This window comes from Musa acuminata, chromosome BXJ2-11 (genome assembly GCF_036884655.1).
Source record: "Musa acuminata AAA Group cultivar baxijiao chromosome BXJ2-11, Cavendish_Baxijiao_AAA, whole genome shotgun sequence".
Classification (NCBI taxonomy): domain Eukaryota; kingdom Viridiplantae; phylum Streptophyta; class Magnoliopsida; order Zingiberales; family Musaceae; genus Musa; species Musa acuminata.
In genome coordinates, this window is record NC_088348.1 from 26,261,373 (window position 1) to 26,279,449 (window position 18,077).

General features: G+C 40.3%; 2 protein-coding genes across 3 annotated transcripts; one reads left to right on the forward strand and one right to left on the reverse strand.

The window, feature by feature from the left end:
- Nucleotides 1-6,392: 6,392 nt before the first annotated feature.
- Nucleotides 6,393-12,210, reverse strand: LOC135627633 (ethylene-responsive transcription factor ERF105-like). Of its 2 annotated transcripts, none has more exons than XM_065133761.1 (5): nucleotides 11,835-12,210; nucleotides 11,518-11,747; nucleotides 11,358-11,439; nucleotides 8,842-11,266; nucleotides 6,393-7,197 (listed from the first exon to the last, which is right to left on the reverse strand). In XM_065133761.1, the coding sequence occupies exons 4-5, from the start codon at nucleotides 8,854-8,856 to the stop codon at nucleotides 6,565-6,567; spliced, it is 648 nt and encodes a 215-aa protein (XP_064989833.1). In that variant the 5' UTR covers nucleotides 8,857-11,266; nucleotides 11,358-11,439; nucleotides 11,518-11,747; nucleotides 11,835-12,210; the 3' UTR covers nucleotides 6,393-6,564. The 2 variants fall into 2 exon arrangements, with proteins under 2 accessions (XP_064989833.1, XP_064989832.1); XM_065133760.1 differs by having other exon boundaries at nucleotides 8,842-9,491; nucleotides 11,186-11,266; nucleotides 11,358-11,747.
- A 968-nt stretch (nucleotides 12,211-13,178) lies between these two features.
- Nucleotides 13,179-18,077, forward strand: LOC135626487 (protein ROLLING AND ERECT LEAF 2-like). The gene is made up of 4 exons (XM_065131812.1): nucleotides 13,179-14,456; nucleotides 14,552-14,736; nucleotides 16,657-16,880; nucleotides 17,037-18,077. The coding sequence occupies exons 1-4, from the start codon at nucleotides 13,343-13,345 to the stop codon at nucleotides 17,830-17,832; spliced, it is 2,319 nt and encodes a 772-aa protein (XP_064987884.1). The 5' UTR covers nucleotides 13,179-13,342; the 3' UTR covers nucleotides 17,833-18,077.

An 18,077-nucleotide genomic window follows, 5' to 3' on the forward strand; every position in this document is an offset into this window, starting at 1 on the left:
TATTAACCCTAATAATGAATAATTAATAATTAATTAGCGGGTATATGTTTGCCCTACTAGTAATTAAATTTAGTATTGTGATAATTAATTCAAGTATTCTAAATTGTTTCTTTATCTCTGCACATTTCAAATAAGGTTCATCCTACTTAGAAGCTGTGCCAGTGTTGTATGCTAGAGAGGAAATTACAGTTTGCGAGAGAGAAATGACTAAGCAATAGGCGGGTGATGGCGAGAGAGATTCCATTCTTGATTTTACTGCTTGATGATCGTATAGACCAACTTATGCGAGATAATCTTATCCTGTTTGTTTGATTCGGCACAAGAAGACTAAGTGAGAAAAGTAGACCTGACCGCGAAAGAGATCGAATGAATTCCTGTTTGCTTGTTCGGTGTACTTCATTCAGTGTGGAGTTGCACAAAATAAGCCATAAGAGCTATAAGGGTGTCGATATTCTTGACAAAAAGTGGATTTCTAGTAAGCAAGGGCTCATAGTTAGGTTATTGAGTTCGGGGTGCCCTGCTTAGCGAGTTTAGGTTAGGTTAGCGAGTTAGGAAAGGATACTGACTTATGTGCTAAGACATTTTCCTGGTTTACCGAAGCATTAAGTATTGCTAGGCCCAATAAGATTTGCCATTCTCTTAGTTTACCATGGGTTAAAGGACTCGAAATAAGCCCACTCTATATATGTATTGTCGTTTCGTGGAGTGCATCTTCTGCGCGTTGTCAATCATACTCGTCTCGTCTCTTTGCTGGGGGTGCTGGAGAAGGCAATAATCATCAAGGTGTTGGTTAAGCAGTATAGATAAGGCCTTTCTTTTGCTAAGTGGAAGCAACCATGCGGACAAGCCGACAAGCGGGGGAGTGTTACAACTTGTCCATAAGGGCAGCAATCCACTACTTCAGAATGGAACGAGTTTACTACAACTCTTATACCTATACCTCCATCTGTTACTTGAAAGTCGGTTAACCAATATTCTCTTCCAGGGCGGGGCTGATTGATACGGCAGCGCAATTCTTAGTTGATAGTGGAATTATGAGTCGAGCTAGTAGAGTAGTCTTTTGAACTCACTCCTACAGTTGCTCACCTGGACTTGGTTATCACATATGAATTGAGTTCCTGAACAACACTCATTGCTTTTTGAGTAGTAGCTTGGCACTCAATACAAAATTAGTGGGAAGCGCACCCCTCTCTCTACATCAAGGGGTTTGGTCTCTCTCTACATCAAAGGGTTTGGTGCAAAGATTATCTTCTCTTCTTCTCATTATGATTCTCTTCTCTCATTATGTAGTAGTAGGATCGTCATCTGTGTGTCTCAGTGCCACCGAACTCGTACTTTATCAAAGAGATTTTGCAACGACCCACTAGATTGATTGGGTTGGTGTGAAGATACTCCCCATATATATATATATATATATATATATATATATATATATATATATATATATATCTTATCGTTATCGAAGTGAAAGCAGCTAGCTTGGAACACAACTCGTTATCGAAGTGAAAGCAGCTAGCTTGGAACACAACCGAGGAAAAGGAGATGAGATCCTACGATTCTCCCGGAAAGTCTTAGCTGGTACGCGGGTTCTTTTGATTTCAATACCTTCATCTTAGCTATAGGAATAATAGAATATAGCTCCATCGATCTCTTTTTGAATGCGACCCGTGGATAAGAAAAGACCTAAGAGGAGCTATTCCGTGGGCCTACTTTCCCCTTTACTAGTAACTGACAGTCACAATACTTGGAAACGACCAAAAGAATCAAGGAGAAATTCCTATTTCTCAATAAGAGTAACATGAGTGCTATCGGTCCACTAATCGGACTGGAATCCCAATCCAGCAACTGAGAAAAGAGCATATCTTGGTGCAATATTAATTACTAATAATATTATTATTAATTTGTTATGAGTATTCTCTAATAACAACATTCTGTAATTATTAATTACATTATTCATAACTAATTATTAACAATAATAATAATAGTTACTCATAATGAATTTCGCCAATAATGTTACTTAGCTAGCGACTGTTATGGCATACCTAATGAAAGTTCTGTAAACTAATATTGCACCCGAAACTCAAGTTGAAGAACAGCTTACTTACTTTTATACTTAATAGCTATGGCTTCTTCTCAAACTGCCGAATCTCTCTCTTTTTATAGAACCTTGATGAGAACGGGCCAAGCGTATACTATAGTGTAGCGGCGAGTTATGAGCAAGGCTTTCACGCCATAGAGTTCAACGATGAGAAATAATTGCATGTCTCTTCTACTTAGCAGTTTAATTAGTACTTATTCTACTTAGCAGTTCAATTCTTAGTTTTTCGATTAAGTGGTATACTCTAAAAAGCACTAGTTTTTGGTTACCCAATTCTATCATACGGGAGTCTCGTGGAACAATCACATCCCTAGCGGGTAACAAGACGTATTCCGTTTCCTCGTAGCCTTTCACTTTGCTTGGAGTTTTGTTGCGCTAACTTAACTTAGTTTCAATTTCATGTTTATGTTGCAATGCGAGATGAGCTACTTGATTCAATTCATACTTGATAGGATAGGCGGGCTAGATTCTATTAATTATGAGTTTTCCTAGGCGTGTAAGGTAAGGAGTTGACTATGAAAATGCATTAGTTGCGCTCGATGGATTCCATTCCTTATTAGTTGGTCCAGATTCCAGTGTAGTTCCATTTACAGTTTCATAATCATTGGACTTCGGATCAAAACTAAGTGGCGAGTTACAGTGACAAGTTCCATTGCTATGCGCTAACGAAGCTCCATGAATAAGAGAAATAAGGGAACAAGTCCGCTTCTCACAATATCAGAATTGGGGTAAGCCCTTGTAGTTGTAGTGCGATAGCGATAAACAGTACAATATGCAAGCAGTGAAAGATGCTGGCGCTTTCGGGTTGGGTGCTTTAGAGGACTCTAAATAAGCCTTCTTGCCTTCACCGACCTTATCTTCTGAAGTGAACTCTAGTATAGTCTCTTTTGGTGGGGGGGGGGGTGTGTTGTCGATTCTTCAAGTGATGAGTAAACCCAACTATATGGCAATGTTCTTAGTTCTGCGCTCAAATCTTATACTGCTTGACTATAAGCTAACAGAGTTAAAGGGACTGATTGCCTTCCTTGCATAATGGCCTTATTAAGTTAGGTATAAGATAACGGTAGTATAGTCTCTTTTCTTTCGTTAGTAAAGTCTCCTTCCGTTCTATTTTCCTCTGGTATCAGCAGTAAGCTGGAAAGGAAAGGATGGTTCCGTTATTGACCTGAAGTCGTACGAGATAGGTTCGAGTGTTGGCAACGAAATAAGATGCTGGGCTATTCCAGTCTACTTGTTCAGTTGCAGTAAGTGAATGTCCTGATTGATTGTCTTTCATAATGGAAAGTGGAAATTTCATCCTATAAAGAAGCAGTCCGAGTTTAATCATACACAGATACAGAAGTAGAAGAGAATCTCGAGAAGCAAACACGTCCATATAAATACTGGAATCTCAGTTGGTAGGCGCAGTGAAAGGATATCATCTCATCTCTCTTCACTCATCTCTCTGAACTTAATTCCAGAAGCAAGGGCGTAAGTCAGGATACAAAGTCCAAAGTCAGCAAGCGAAAGAGGTATAGAGGAACTACCATGTAATTAATAATTAATTAGAATGTTAATTAATTACCATAACATTAATAATTAATACTTAACTGTTATTTTGTTTAAAGCATTATTAGAATGTTAGTTAATTGTATTAGTATTAATTACAATTATTATTATTAATTACTGTTATTAATAATGTACTATATTAATTACAGTATTAATACATTAATAACTATTATTATTAATAATTATTTATTAGTTAATTCATAATTATACTGTAATTATTACTAATAATGAATTACATAACTATTATTTATTAATAATTATCATAATGAATTAATAATTATAATGAAGAATTAGGATTAGTCCCCTAATGTGCAGAGATAATTCAATTTAGTGAGATAAGCATACCAAGTATTATCCTGAAGAGATAAGCATACCAAGTGGGCAGAGATAAATAATTATCAGGACGAGAACGCCAATGGCACACCAAGTAGTCTTGTGTTGACAGTAATCCATTAGTCAACCCGGCGCCCCGGTGGATGCATCAACGAAGCAGTCCGGCCGTCGAAGCAGACTCCGAGCCCTACAGTTCGCCAGTGGGTCCTGTAGTCTACAAGTGGGGCCTCACGTTCTTTGACCGGTCCAAGGCGGCCGAAACGTTGAGCACGCACAAGATTCAGCTCCTGGGTTTATGCACGTGCAAGATTCCCATCAATCTATTCAATACTAGATTTGATTTCAAAACCTTATAATAATATGAGAAATATTTATCAACCGAGCTCCATAATTATTATTTTTAATTAAGTAAATATGTTACACAACCATTGCAAGGTAAAATTATTTTTACCAACTAAACTTGTTAATTAATATTTTAAAAAATAATTAAATTCTTTACACCACCGTTTTGATAGCGTAAAAACAGAAGGTAAAATCTTAGAATGAGAATGCTTCAAAATTTACATTAAGTGATTAATGTGAAATTGCAAATACGATAAATTTCCAAATTGAGGATGAATTCGGTGTTGAAAATATTTGTGTACCTGAGTTGATATATGTTAATCATGATTAGATTAACTCGGACTCATTAATATTTAATTTCTAGTATCCGAACCCTCGGCCTCAATGTAAATAAGTTGAGTGCATTAATATTGGGCATTTTATGTGATTCATATCCGACGTGTCACCATTTCACTGGGTGCTTACCATGGGCTGTGGAGTCTTTAGGACACCGGTGACGTCAATTAGGCTTGGCGTCGGATCACAATTGGCGCGGTCGAACCGAGCCCAATCCTGGTCGGATGAGACTCGATGTGGCCTGCGCTTAGCTCGCTTAACAATGTTCGTTTTTGTCAGTGCAAAAAAGAAACGGTGTTTTTTGTCAATACTGTGCAATACGGTGTTTTTTGTCAATGCCTCGGAGTACTTGTAACATTGCAAAAAGAAACGTTTTTGTCAGTACAAAAAAGAAACGGTGTTTTTGTCACTGACAAAAAAGAACATTGCACAGTATTAACAATGTTCGTTTTTGTCAGTGCAAAAAAGAAACGGTGCAATGTTCTTTTATTCTTGTTCATATTGACAAAAAAGAAACGGTGTTTTTGTCACTGACAAAAAAGAACATTGCACAGTATTAACAATGTTCTTTTTTGTCAGTGCAAAAAGGAAAAAAAAACGATTCAGAATGTTCAGTTCTGAATCGGAGCCTCGACAATGTCGAGGCTCCGATTCAGTATAAGAGGGCCAGCAGAGAGGCGCATCTCCGGCAAGCATTTCGAGGGCGGCCGCACCCAGGCCGATTACAGCATCCAGAAGGAGGCGGAGGACTCCGCGGAGGAGGACTCCTTCTGGATGTTGTAATCGGCCAAGGTGCGGCCATCCTGTTTAGTGGGAGCCGGAATCATGTACCGTTGGCCCTGGTACACAAATATTTTCAACATATATCAACTCAGGTACACAAATATTTTCAACACCGAATTCATCCTCAATTTGGAAATTTATCGTATTTGCAATTTCACATTAATCACTTAATGTAAATTTTGAAGCATTCTCATTCTAAGATTTTACCTTCTGTTTTTACGCTATCAAAACGGTGGTGTAAAGAATTTAATTATTTTTTAAAATATTAATTAACAAGTTTAGTTGGTAAAAATAATTTTACCTTGCAATGGTTGTGTAACATATTTACTTAATTAAAAATAATAATTATGGAGCTCGGTTGATAAATATTTCTCATATTATTATAAGGTTTTGAAATCAAATCTAGTATTGAATAGATTGATGGGAATCTTGCACGTGCATAAACCCAGCAGCTGAATCTTGTGCGTGCTCAACGTTTCGGCCGCCTTGGACTGGGACCAAAGAACGTGAGGCCCCACTTGTAGACTACAGGACCCACTGGCGAACAGTAGGGCTCGGAGTCTGCTTCGACGGCCGGACTGCTTTGTTGATGCATCCACCGGGGCGCAGAGTGGACTAATGGATTCCTGTCAACACAAGACTACTTGGTGTGCCATTGGCGTTCTCGTCCTGATAATTATTTTTGTTGGAATTAGTTTGCCTTGTATTTTTGGCATTGATTAATGGTGGGACAATTATATATCATAAAAAAATATATTTAATAGATAATTATTTTTTATTGTTTAATATAGCTGATAAAGATCTTTTTTTTGCTTTAAAATGAATTCATTCTGGTCATATGGGTAGTGGCGATGAGGTTTTAAGGATGACAGATTATTTTGGTGATGATTTGAAAATCATAAATTAAAGAAAAAAGAATTTTCTTTTCAACTATCCTAAATTTCATCAAACATTAAATCACTCTAAATATTTTGTTCCAACGTTGCAAATAAAGAAACGCACAAAACAAAAGCAAAGAAAAGAAATCCTGTCTAGTTTACGAAAACGATGGTATATATGTAATTTCGCTGACACTTCTATCTCCCACGGGAGAGTGTAACTGCTTGCCGTTACGGCCTGTGGAGCTAAACAGCGAAAGGGTTCCCTTCGGGTCGTCGGCCGCCTTCGATTCCCGCGGCTCCGCTGCTTTCTCCATCTTCACCGCCACCATCTCTTCCGACCCCGACCTCGTTATCTGTTACTGGCGGGTGCCGGTGCTCGGATCTACCGACCTCGTTGGGGAAGTTGAGGATGGCCCTGCAGCCGCGCATCCGGAAGGCGGCGCGGTCATACGCCCTCGCCGCCTCCAAGGCGGTGGAGTAGGTCCCGAGCCAGATCCTGGACCCCCGACGGTTGGGGTCCCGGATCTCCGCCGCGAACTTCCCCCAGGGTCGCTGCCTGACGCCACGGTACCGCCGCCCGACGGCTTGATCCTCCGCCTCGGATGATACGCCCGCCGATTCCCGTGGCCACGACTCGGCAAACGGGGCCGGCGGGAGGGGCATGGATAGGGTCGGTTCGACGGCGGCGTAATGGAGAGGAGGAGGGGTGGATGATGGAGGTAGGTCGGCGAGGAGGGACTCGAAGTCGGCGGCGAGGAGGGACTCGAAGTCGGCGGCGTGGAGTTGGTGGGGGAAGAAGTCGAGGGTGGAGGAGTCGTCGACGCCGAGATGGTGCTCCATGGCGGGGAAGAGCGCGGAGTGAGAGAGATTTATATACTGCGGGAGGAAAGAGTGGGTTCGGTTTATATATAGCTACAGGTAATAAGCGGGTGGGAAGGAACGAAAAACTTTTGGCTCCATTAAATACACTTATCATATGAGCTCCGAAATAACATGGAAAGAGGAGAAAAAGACGACAAAACTTGGAGTCAAACTTTGATATATATATATATATATATATATATATATATATATATATATATATATATATATTCATAATTTTGTTAGGATACTTATTTTCCTAATTGTTAACTAGGTCAAGTTTTGAAAAGCTTCTACTGGATTAGTGTAAAAGGTTAAGAGAAGGCATCAATTGTGGTCATCAGCCATGAAGAAATCCTTTTCAGAAACTATTGGCAGAAGAACGTCAGACCATAGAAGAAAAGCCAACAAGCAGTGGGTTTAGTTGGTGAACAAAGAATAGAAGGGAGAATTGGGAGTCTTCTTTCTCGCTGCAAATATAAATCAACTGGTCCTTTATGCTCCCATCGAAGCCTTGTCCTCGTGCACCTCTTTTACTTGGTACATTTAATCTGTGCTTTATGTAGGAAGCTCAGGTAGAGGCGATTCAAGTCACTGCTTTTGTATTTATCACACAGTTTATTTTTAACATATAAATCTTTATGAAATTGAATGACTTATTTATACCCTTGTAGTTTATATTGACAATAATTATTTGAAATAGAACAGCTCTAATATCATGTTAGATTTCAAACCCACAAAATAAAAGAGAAGAAGAAAGAGAAAACAATAGATGAAGAAAAGAGTGCTTTATTAAGAAGCAAACAATGTTTCACTTAAGCTACCACTCCTCTCTCTAAGATGTGGCACCCTCTCTCTTCTCTCTAGAGTTGGGCTGTTCCTCTCTCTTCGTGTTGAATAGAGTGTCATGCATCCTCTTTTATAAGCCTAGTAACATAGAACTTCTAGTCTATTTGATCATAAAGTTCTAATCCTACTCAACTTCTAAATCGTTATCTAATCATAATCAAAGTTTAAATTACATCTCTAACAATAATAAACTTAGTAAACTAACAGTACGAATTTTAAGGATATTTTAAATTAAATTATCCAAAAATAATTATACTTAGTAAAGATTAGTCTTAGGTTTTCTTTTGGATGGATGAAGCAGTTGCTTAATCTCCCTAATACTCACTCACCAAATTGAACAATTTGAGGTGGAATTTATAGATATTTTTCTAACCGAGAAAAATAATAATTTCATTATATAACTATAAGAGAAAAATTCAGCTTCAAACTGAAAGCTGCCAAAAGTAAAAAAAAAAAAAAAAAAAAACAGGCATTGGATTAAAATAAATGAACAATTGAATGCACACTAAAAAAAGAAACTCATGAAAAAGAATGAAGTCAAATGTGTACTGCTAATGATTTCTATCTCATATGTTAATATGAGCGTAAGTCAATAATACTGCAGATAAAAATATTATCTTCTATGGTGCTGAAACGATAGCTAACTAATTATGAAGGCGATGGAATCAACGAAGGTCATATCAGGCACAGGCACATGAACGGAGAAAAGTAGGCGGGGAGATACGGGAGGTCAGCGTTTGAATCTTGACCAGTTATTTTCCAAACAAGCATTCCATGAGACTCATCAAGAAGAAGACAGAATCCACTTACCAGCATCGTAGACATGAGATAGATAGTCCGCTGTATGAACTGGGAAGCTTCCTCGATCTATGGGGCACGTGAGCCTAGTCAGTGATCTCACAGATTGAGAGCTCTGCATAAATAGAATAAATATTGCAAGTCGCATGCACGAGTTCGAAAGAAGAGTTCAGTCAAAATCAAAGAGTCCATTCTGAAAACGATGAAGAAACTGAGGTGACATGCATGCACCTTTACATGATTCACAGGGAGCTCAATTGTCTCGCCCTTAAACCACAGACCAAATTGATCCCAGATTGAGCCAACAGGATTGGGCTAACTTGAGTTGGCCCTCTTCACCCTCAACAACATTCGAGGAGAACACATATAATATATTAACCTATCTCACAACACAACCACAGGTAAAAGTCCTCAATTATAGTTGATAACAGCCTAATTAAACTAAGATAGACTATAAATTTCAAAACACACAAATAAGAGCTTCGGAAAAGCAACTAATGAGTATGTAGCAACATGGTCTCTAGAAGTTTATTATGTCCCTATTTGCTTTCTGGTAGAGCCTCTGGATCCATTCATTTCATTCGATCTTCACCATTATCAACAGTGCCATTAATGCTTATGTTGGAATCAGGATTCTATCACAAGCATACAGATTTCTTTGTCTAAAAAAATCAACAAAAAGTGTGAATGAATATTTACAACAAATACTCAATAAGTGCATAAGCCTCTCTCATAGGACGGATAATAAAAATTTTAAATACATTAATGCAATTAACACCGTAAGTCCGCAACAATAAAAACAATACATGCATTTAACACAATCAAATCAATATGAACAAGAATAAAAGAACAACCAAAGATTTTGTTTACATAACAAATCATATCTCCAACAACAATAGCAACGATAATAAGTCACACCTATGATGACTCAAAAAACTCAAAACATCTCTTTCATGTTTTGTGAAGACGAAATTAAAGCATATCTCCTGCTTTTTATGTAGATGACGTGTGTGTCCTTCATGAGTATATGAATTGATAAATTTTCCTTAGCATAACTTGTGAGGTGTCAGAAAGTTTAATGTTTACCACATACACCCCAAGTGTTTTTTTAGCAAGGAAGGTACATGAGTGCATGAGAACTACAAAGAAAATTTAGAAGACAAAAGGCTGCCAAATTGTCGAAGATTAATTTGTTTTAAGGTTTCATAATATAAAGATCACAAGTGAAGAATTTTAGTTAGCTTTAGAGTCAAAAGAGTTCCTGATATAGATATGAACATATATCCATAATTTCAATTGACATGATGCGGGCATAGGATAGACACACAAATACAATGGTCCTCATATCACCAAAGATTAAGCACTTTCTAAGTTAAGGATTAACTCTCTTAGAGTTTAATAGATCCTCCTCATAATACCTTGTGTCTTTGCAAGTGCAACTATGCTTGTAATAGGACTTAAACCCATGACCTTATGACATCACACTCGAAGACTTTCACTAAGCAAACTCAATCACTCATCAGTTCATAGCACTAGGTATTGTGGAGTCAACCGAACATTCTAGGTTGTTAGTTGGCCAGCCCAAGAAAGTAAGGGTTTCTTTTTTGGGCCCACTACCAGAGTCTACATCGATGGCTTGTACAAACCTAGGGCAATCTGGGCCACTCTAGGCACAATCCATATTAATAAGCCTGATCGTAAGCCTTAGTTCCTCAACTGGCACCATCATTGTCAAATAACATAGGTACTGTAAATAATTTGGGAAAGATGGTCTCTTATGCTAAATTACCATTTTCTCATTAAAAAGTCCACCCCAAGAAAGACCAGTCCATGAGACTCTAAATAAGTCAATGCTGTGGTTTCTTTGATGCATACCTATGCCATTTCCCATATCATACTTCCCAGACTTTCCACCAGGTATGAATGGCTCAACAGGCTATCAGAACTTTTCTAATGGCTTTGATGATAAGGTAAAAAGAGACAGACAAAGATAAATATCCAAAGTCAAGTTCAAAGTTAACCTATGAAGGACAAAGTGATGAAGGGTAAAAGTATACCACAAAATGTTACGAACTTCAAAAAAGAACTAAACAATCTTCATTTGCTAATTCTAAAAACCTTGCTATGTTCACTTCTACTACTTAGAATGAATCAACCTATGCCTGTGAAATTCTTTTACCATCAAGTGTGAAAATCTTTATAGAGCCATCAGCATCTTTCAGAAAAAAAAAATTTTGCATATCAAAAGACATAACAAGGCATCGATATCAAACAAGATGCTACATGTGAAGCATCACATTTAAGGTGAAAGAATCTTGGATTGGATAAAGATAAGTAATTTGTAGGTGTCACGTACCTCATCTAGTAAAGATCTTGACTGATAATGGTAATGTCTTACTCCATAGCCGATAAATATATTGGCCTTGCTAGCAATGTCCTGTGATCAAATCTGACTTTCGTTAAATTAATTAGTTGATAAAGATCTTGATGCTTGACAGCAAAATCTCACAAACGAATCTCATCTTCACCTTAATGCTTAACATTTGATCTCGAAAAATACAAAGGAAAGAAGAAAGTAGAATTACCACCACGACAACAGCAATTTCAGCCCTACATGAAATATATTTTGGATCATATCATGTAGGTTTACAGGATTAGCACATATCCAAGGGACAAATATGCAAAAACCTCTTTTCCTTGGAAACGAATTGACAAAGAAGAATTGCTTGTGATCTTTGATAGTTGGCCTAGGCTGAGGTACGCATTGAATCTGAATTATTCATTTCAACTGTTTGGTGGGTGAAAGTATTCAACTTTTCACTTTCCCCAGCATCGATCAACACATCAAGCGAGTACTTTGATTACAACTCCAAATCCATGGTGTGCCCTACTCATATCTGAACTAGAAATGCCATTACCTGAATAACACATTGTAAAAACAAAAAGATAATGTCAGCTTCAGGACCTGCTTTTATGTTGATGATTCAGGCACAGAACAAAGATACCTATCAGCAACTTGGACCTAGGAAATCCAGTGGTCCTTGTTGTTTCCAACATTTCAAGAAGAAGCCAGATAAAAAAGATGAGAGGAGATAAATACAAAGGTAACAACTGTGCCTTCTCAAATACCATGTTCCTGAGTATGCCTGGGGACGGGAACCCTATCCCCCACTCACCACTGGCTGAACAACTTTTGCTCTTCCAATGGAAGAACCCAAATGCTTTAACCCACCCGGAGTGTGTGGACAAAAGAGGGTCCCTACATAGACATACAGTATCCATCCAACAATCCATGTCTCCGTTAGGGTAGAGTAAGGGAAAGCAGAGACGGAGAGGAACACGGGGGGGATAGAATGATGATGATAAAGGAAAAGGGAAGTGGCCGAAGGAAAGTAGAAGAGGCGGTGGAAAGGAAGCCGCGACGCACGTGGGTGGTTGGTCCAAACCAAGATTTATATAACCAAACGTTCTAAGGACATTTTGGCGAAATTACTTTCATAAATATAATTTATATCCGTATTTATTTCTTTAACAATATGCGTATATGTCATTATAATTAATCTTTATTGGCTAAAACAAGTCAACTATTTGTTAATATTTAACATTTAGAGTAAAAATATTTATACATTTTTATAATGTATATATTTTTAACTCAAATAATTTAATATTGACTATGATTAAAAATTATTAATCTTTAAGGCATTCAATCTACCAATAATATTTTCTAGCATGTACTCCATTAGGAGTACAAGAATTGCATATTTGTTCCTCTTAGTAGAATTCCAAAAATATATGTTTTATACAATTTTATCAAGTCAAGAGGTATTCCGTGTTGTAATCTTGATTTTTTAGCATTTGGATTTATAATAACTCATTTCCGTGAAAAGTGTATTTCTGTTAATAAATAAATAATATTATATTTCGGATGACTCACGCTGACCGTTTGATCAGATCTCATCCGTCCTTCCCGCTGATCCACATCCCCAACGCCAAGAATCCGAGGCGCCGGTTCGTGAAACATGTGGAGTGTCGGACCAGCAGAATTCTCCAATAGGAAAAACCTTTTTCCTGAATGGTGTTTTGGTCAAAGCGGGTGATCCGAACCCTGTGGAATCGAACGGTCCGGATTCAGCTGGTCTGTCGGCGATCGCATCCAACGGATGGCTGATTCCCACGTAGGCAGATAGCCTAAATCTTTTACCGTCAAATAAATAAATTAAATTGTCAAAAATAAGATATTTTTATACGGATACGAACGAGGTGGAATAAGGCAGCGTGGCGGAGTGAGGTGGGAACGACCGCACGTTTGTTGGTGCGTGATACTCTATAAAGTGTCTTCACATCTGTTGGTTTGGTCTATTTATCGAGATCTCGCTTTCTTTCCATGTACGGTAATTATACCGCGACAGTTGCCGTCTCTCGCTCGCTCGGCTCCATCGCTGGCCGTTGGTTGGTTGATTGATCGTGGTGGTGCTCGCCGCCATCGAGCGTGCCCGCTGGCTGCGGAAGGGGAATGGGTTGCACGGCGTCGCGGCTGGAGAACGAGGACTGCGTGCGCCGGTGCAAGGAGCGGCGCCGCCTCATGAAGGAGGCGGTCTGCTCCCGCCACCACCTCGCCTCCGCCCACGCTGACTACCTCCGCTCCCTCCGCCTCACTGGTTCCGCCCTCGCCAGCTTCGCAGTCGGCGAGCCCCTCGCTGTCTCCGAGCACACCCCGCCCGTTCTCCTCCGATCATCTGCCGCCTCCCCTTCGGCTTCCCTCCCTCCGCCCACGCTTCAGCCCCCTCCACCACCCTCTCCGTCGCCGCCGCCGCCTAAACTCCGCCCCCGCCACCGCCACCATTTCTCCCCCTCCCCTTCCCCCACCGTTGCCGGCACCCCCTTCCATAGGCCCTCTGCCGGCGCCGTGGCTGACGGCCACCCACGGTTCCCGGCTGTGAACTCGACGTATGCCACCACTCCCTCTCAGTCTTCCTCCGCCTGGGACTGGGAGAACTTCTACCCTCCGTCGCCCCCGGATTCCGAGTTCTTCGAACGACGGAAGGCCGAGCTTGAGGAGAAGAATCGCCTGCAACACCATCTTCCTCCGGAGGAAGAAGTGGGCGAATCGGACGAGGAGCAGATATCACAGGAAGAAGAAGAACAAGGAGGAGGAGGAAGAGAAGAGGTCCACTGTCGCGAATGGGGCGAGCGCTACACGAGCACCACCAGCTCAACCTCCAGATCCGACGGCGAGCCGGAGCAGGAGGATGACCAAGAAGATGACAGGGCCACGGTCTCGAGATCCGAGAGCATGGCCACCAGATCCGCCTACGGGGGCTTCGCCCCTAGTCAGGCGGCGCCGTCGGAGATCGCATCATCCGCGGCGGCGGAGGTGAAGTCGCGCCTGCGGCCGAGGTCGGAGGTGGGATCGTCGTCTGCCAGGTGGAACGCTGGCGGCCGGGAGGAGACTTCCTTGTCATCTGCCGTCGCCGAGCTGAGGATGGTGGTGCGCCACCAAAGTCTGGCGGAGATTGCAGAGGCGATCAAGGAGCATTTCATCAAGGCCGCCGATGCAGGCAGCGCTGTCTCAGATCTCCTTGAGATTGGCCATGCCCAATTTGATGGTAGCTTCCGGCAGCTCAAGAGTAAGTAGAAGGGCACCCAAGTTTCATTTGGGCTTAGACTTGAGATCAAATTGAAGCTTCAATGAATTGTATGCTTGATCTTATTCATCTTTCAGAGACGGTGTACCACTCAAGCAGTGTACTGAGCGCGCTATCCTCGAGCTGGACGTCGAAGCCGCCGCTGGCAATTCGGTACAGCCTGGATCCGGTGGCTTTAGAGGAGTCGGGTGGAGGAAAGAGCAATGGCTCCACTTTGGAGCGGCTCTTGGCTTGGGAGAAGAAGCTCTATGAGGAGGTGAAGGTATCATGTATCTTCTATACCTCTCGGCGATAACATTTGGTTTGCTCTTGCTATTCTTTATTTTCATCCTTAACAGTACAATTCTTTGCACATTTTAGCAAATTAAGGGAATTTTTTTGTAGATAGACAAATGCACTTGAAATATAATTAAGAATTTACATAGAAACAAGTGCTGCCAGAACAAGTTTGTAAACATTATTTTAAACATGGAACTGGATGTTAACATTGGAAACTGAGGAGCAAATATCTGGACCTCTTGCTAGATTAGTTTAAGTTGTCTTGAAATTGTAGGATGAGAGGAACGATAGTTGCTCTCTTCTTGATCTTTGTCCAAATTCTCATTGTATGGATGGTTACCTTCGCTCCATGTGTATTAGGACTTGGGGGCAATACCTTTCATCCTTACCCTTGAGATTGAGTGACAATAAGATCTTTTTTCCTTTTTCATTTTGCCATCATGTCAAAGCAAATCTTGTTCACATTAATCAATAACTTGATAGGCCCAATTTTAGTACCTGGTTCGATAGCTTACCATGTGAAAATTCCATTTTGCTTTACGATATGACTCTCTGGCTTAGCCACTAGCGGTTCTAGTGAACGTTTTAGTTTTATATAATTTCTTTCACAGATTCCTGTTCATGGCAGACTGCCAAGCAATTGTAATGCCATTAGAAACTCCTATGGGCCATGGGGTAGAAATTTTGTTGAATCGAACACTGTCCAATAATTAGTATGGTTCTGATTGTAATAGACCCTAAGGTCAATGAGTCCTTAGAATGCATCTCCTAAGCATTTGACCTGATTGACTGACACTTACATCTTCTGAGGTTGGTCAGTTGGTGGGAAGATAAATATTGTTGCAGGTTGATTTCAGATTTGCTGTTAGAGGGAAACGTAAAGGTGCAGTGCCTGGCCCATTATAGTTTATAAGATATTTCACTTGCAAAGAACCAATTTGCATGATGAATGTGGCTTGTTAGGCTTATTTTAAATGCGATGACTGGATTCTAGCTAATGGGATTACTTAGTGGTACTTTGTTGAAGTTCCTCTTTATCTTCATACAGAGGGGGCATTGTCTTGCGATCATTGTCTTTTAGGATTTTTCTTTTATGTTTTTCTACCACTAAGAGACTTGCTTTTTGCCACTTTTAAGTTATTCATCACAGTGGTTATATAAGGGACATTTCAAATTATTACGTGCACTAGGTGCATATAGACTCTTCCTTTGCTAGTTCAATATTTTATCCATATAGACAAATGATTTAGTTAGAAATGATCATGGTAGAGACTGATTAGAAATGAAAAGATCTATAAACCGTACCTGATGGCTTATGATTACATTTCTTTTAGTTAGATATTGGTGCTTATCTCATGCATTCATCTTTTGAGTCTAAGCTGCATAGTAGGAGATGATCATATAGTTATGCTAGCTCTAATTTAGCAGTACAGAAAGAATGTTGTACCATTTTCCACCCTGACACTCGTATAGATAATATTGTAACTTTTTAACTGAAAAACCAAGGATGAAATCACTTACATATCTGCTTTGTTCTCTGCAAGTGTAAACAAGTTTGGCTTATTGCAAAGATCCACATAATATGCCACATATTTGGATTAATTAAGAATACTGATTTGCTAAATGCTAGATGTGCACTACCATATTATTCATTTGAAACATTTTCATCGATCAAGCCATGCGAAAGGTCTTTGAAGCAGAAATGCCCATAAGCTTATTATGCTTTTTAACTTCATGCTTTTGGTCTTCAAATTGGTTTTCTATTAGTTAAATAATTTTCAGACTTCGTCCAGTTATCTCCGGCTCAAACGCAGCAGTCGAAGCACTCCAACCAGTACAGTGCTTTGGTCTTGCGATGGTGGTATTCTTATCATGGTTGCATCTTTGCTGTTTGAGTGTACAGGTTAGAGAGGGTGTAAAGATTGAGCACGAGAAGAAACTGTCAACATTGCAGAGCCAGGAGTATAGGCGAAAGGATGATGCAAAACTGGACAAGACCAAGGCCTCCATACAGAAATTGCACTCACTAATCATAGTGACATCACAGGCCGTCACTACCACATCTTCTGCTATCACCAAAGTTTGCGATGATGAACTTGCACCACAACTTGTCGAGATTTGTTATGCGTGAGTAACTCTTCCCTCATTGGAATCTTTAATTATTTATTTTACATTCTTCCTGTTTTCATCTTACACCGTTAAGACTTGCTTTTAGTTACGAGCACTGGAGGATAGTTGTTTAACTGTATCTAACCAATACCATAATCGTCAAATATCTTTTAGGCTTTTGAATATGTGGAGGCAAATGAATAAGTTTCATGAAATCCAGAACCATATTGTGCAACAAGTCCGAGGTCTTGTGAATCGTGCCTCTACTGGCGAGTCGACATCGGACTTGCATCGGCTGGCAACCCGTGATCTTGAAGCTGCAGTCTCGGCATGGCATTCAAGCTTCAACCGCCTTATCAAGTATCAGCATGACTATGTCCATGCCTTGTATGGCTGGCTTAAGCTCACACTCCTCCAGGTTAGCAGTGACAATCCCCAGAAAGACCATTCTTCACCTGTCGCAGTTGAGCTTACAGCCTTCTGTGATGAGTGGAAGCAAGCGCTAGATCGACTGCCTGACACAGTGGCCTCTGAGGCTGTCAAAAGTTTCATGAATGTCATCCATGTCATCTACACAAAGCAGGTTGAGGAATTGAAGATTAAGAAACGAGCTGAGACATACTCAAAAGAGCTTGAGAAAAAATCTACAGCACTGAGGAATACCGAGAAAAAATATTACCAGTCCTACTCAATGGTTGGACTTGCGCTCCCAGGTGGTGGACACGACAATGATGGACAAGTATTTGACACGCGCGACCCATTAGCAGAGAAGAAGTCGGAGATTGCAGCATGTCGGAGAAAGGTAGAAGATGAGATGATGAGGCATGCTAAGGCGGTCGAGGTCACGCGGTCGATGACCCTTAACAACATACAGACGGGCCTGCCCGGTGTGTTTCAGGCGTCGACAGGGTTCTCCGGCATGTTTGTGGAAGCTCTGGAAGGTGTTTGCCGTCGAGCTGGATCCGTTTAAACGGCTTTTCATAATTTTTTACTATCTTCTTATATATGTGATCAGGCAAAAGAGTATATAGTTATAAAACAGGAAGAAGATAATTCCCCATCTTTTGGTGTGTTAGGTTGGATAAGTCGGTGTAGATATCATTTTTGATATGATATTTTTCTTTTGCCCTTTCTGGAACGTGGAGGGAGGAGATGCTTTTGTACAGCCAAAATGGGTTGGTTGGGTTGTGCTTTAATAAAGATCAACTTTTCTTC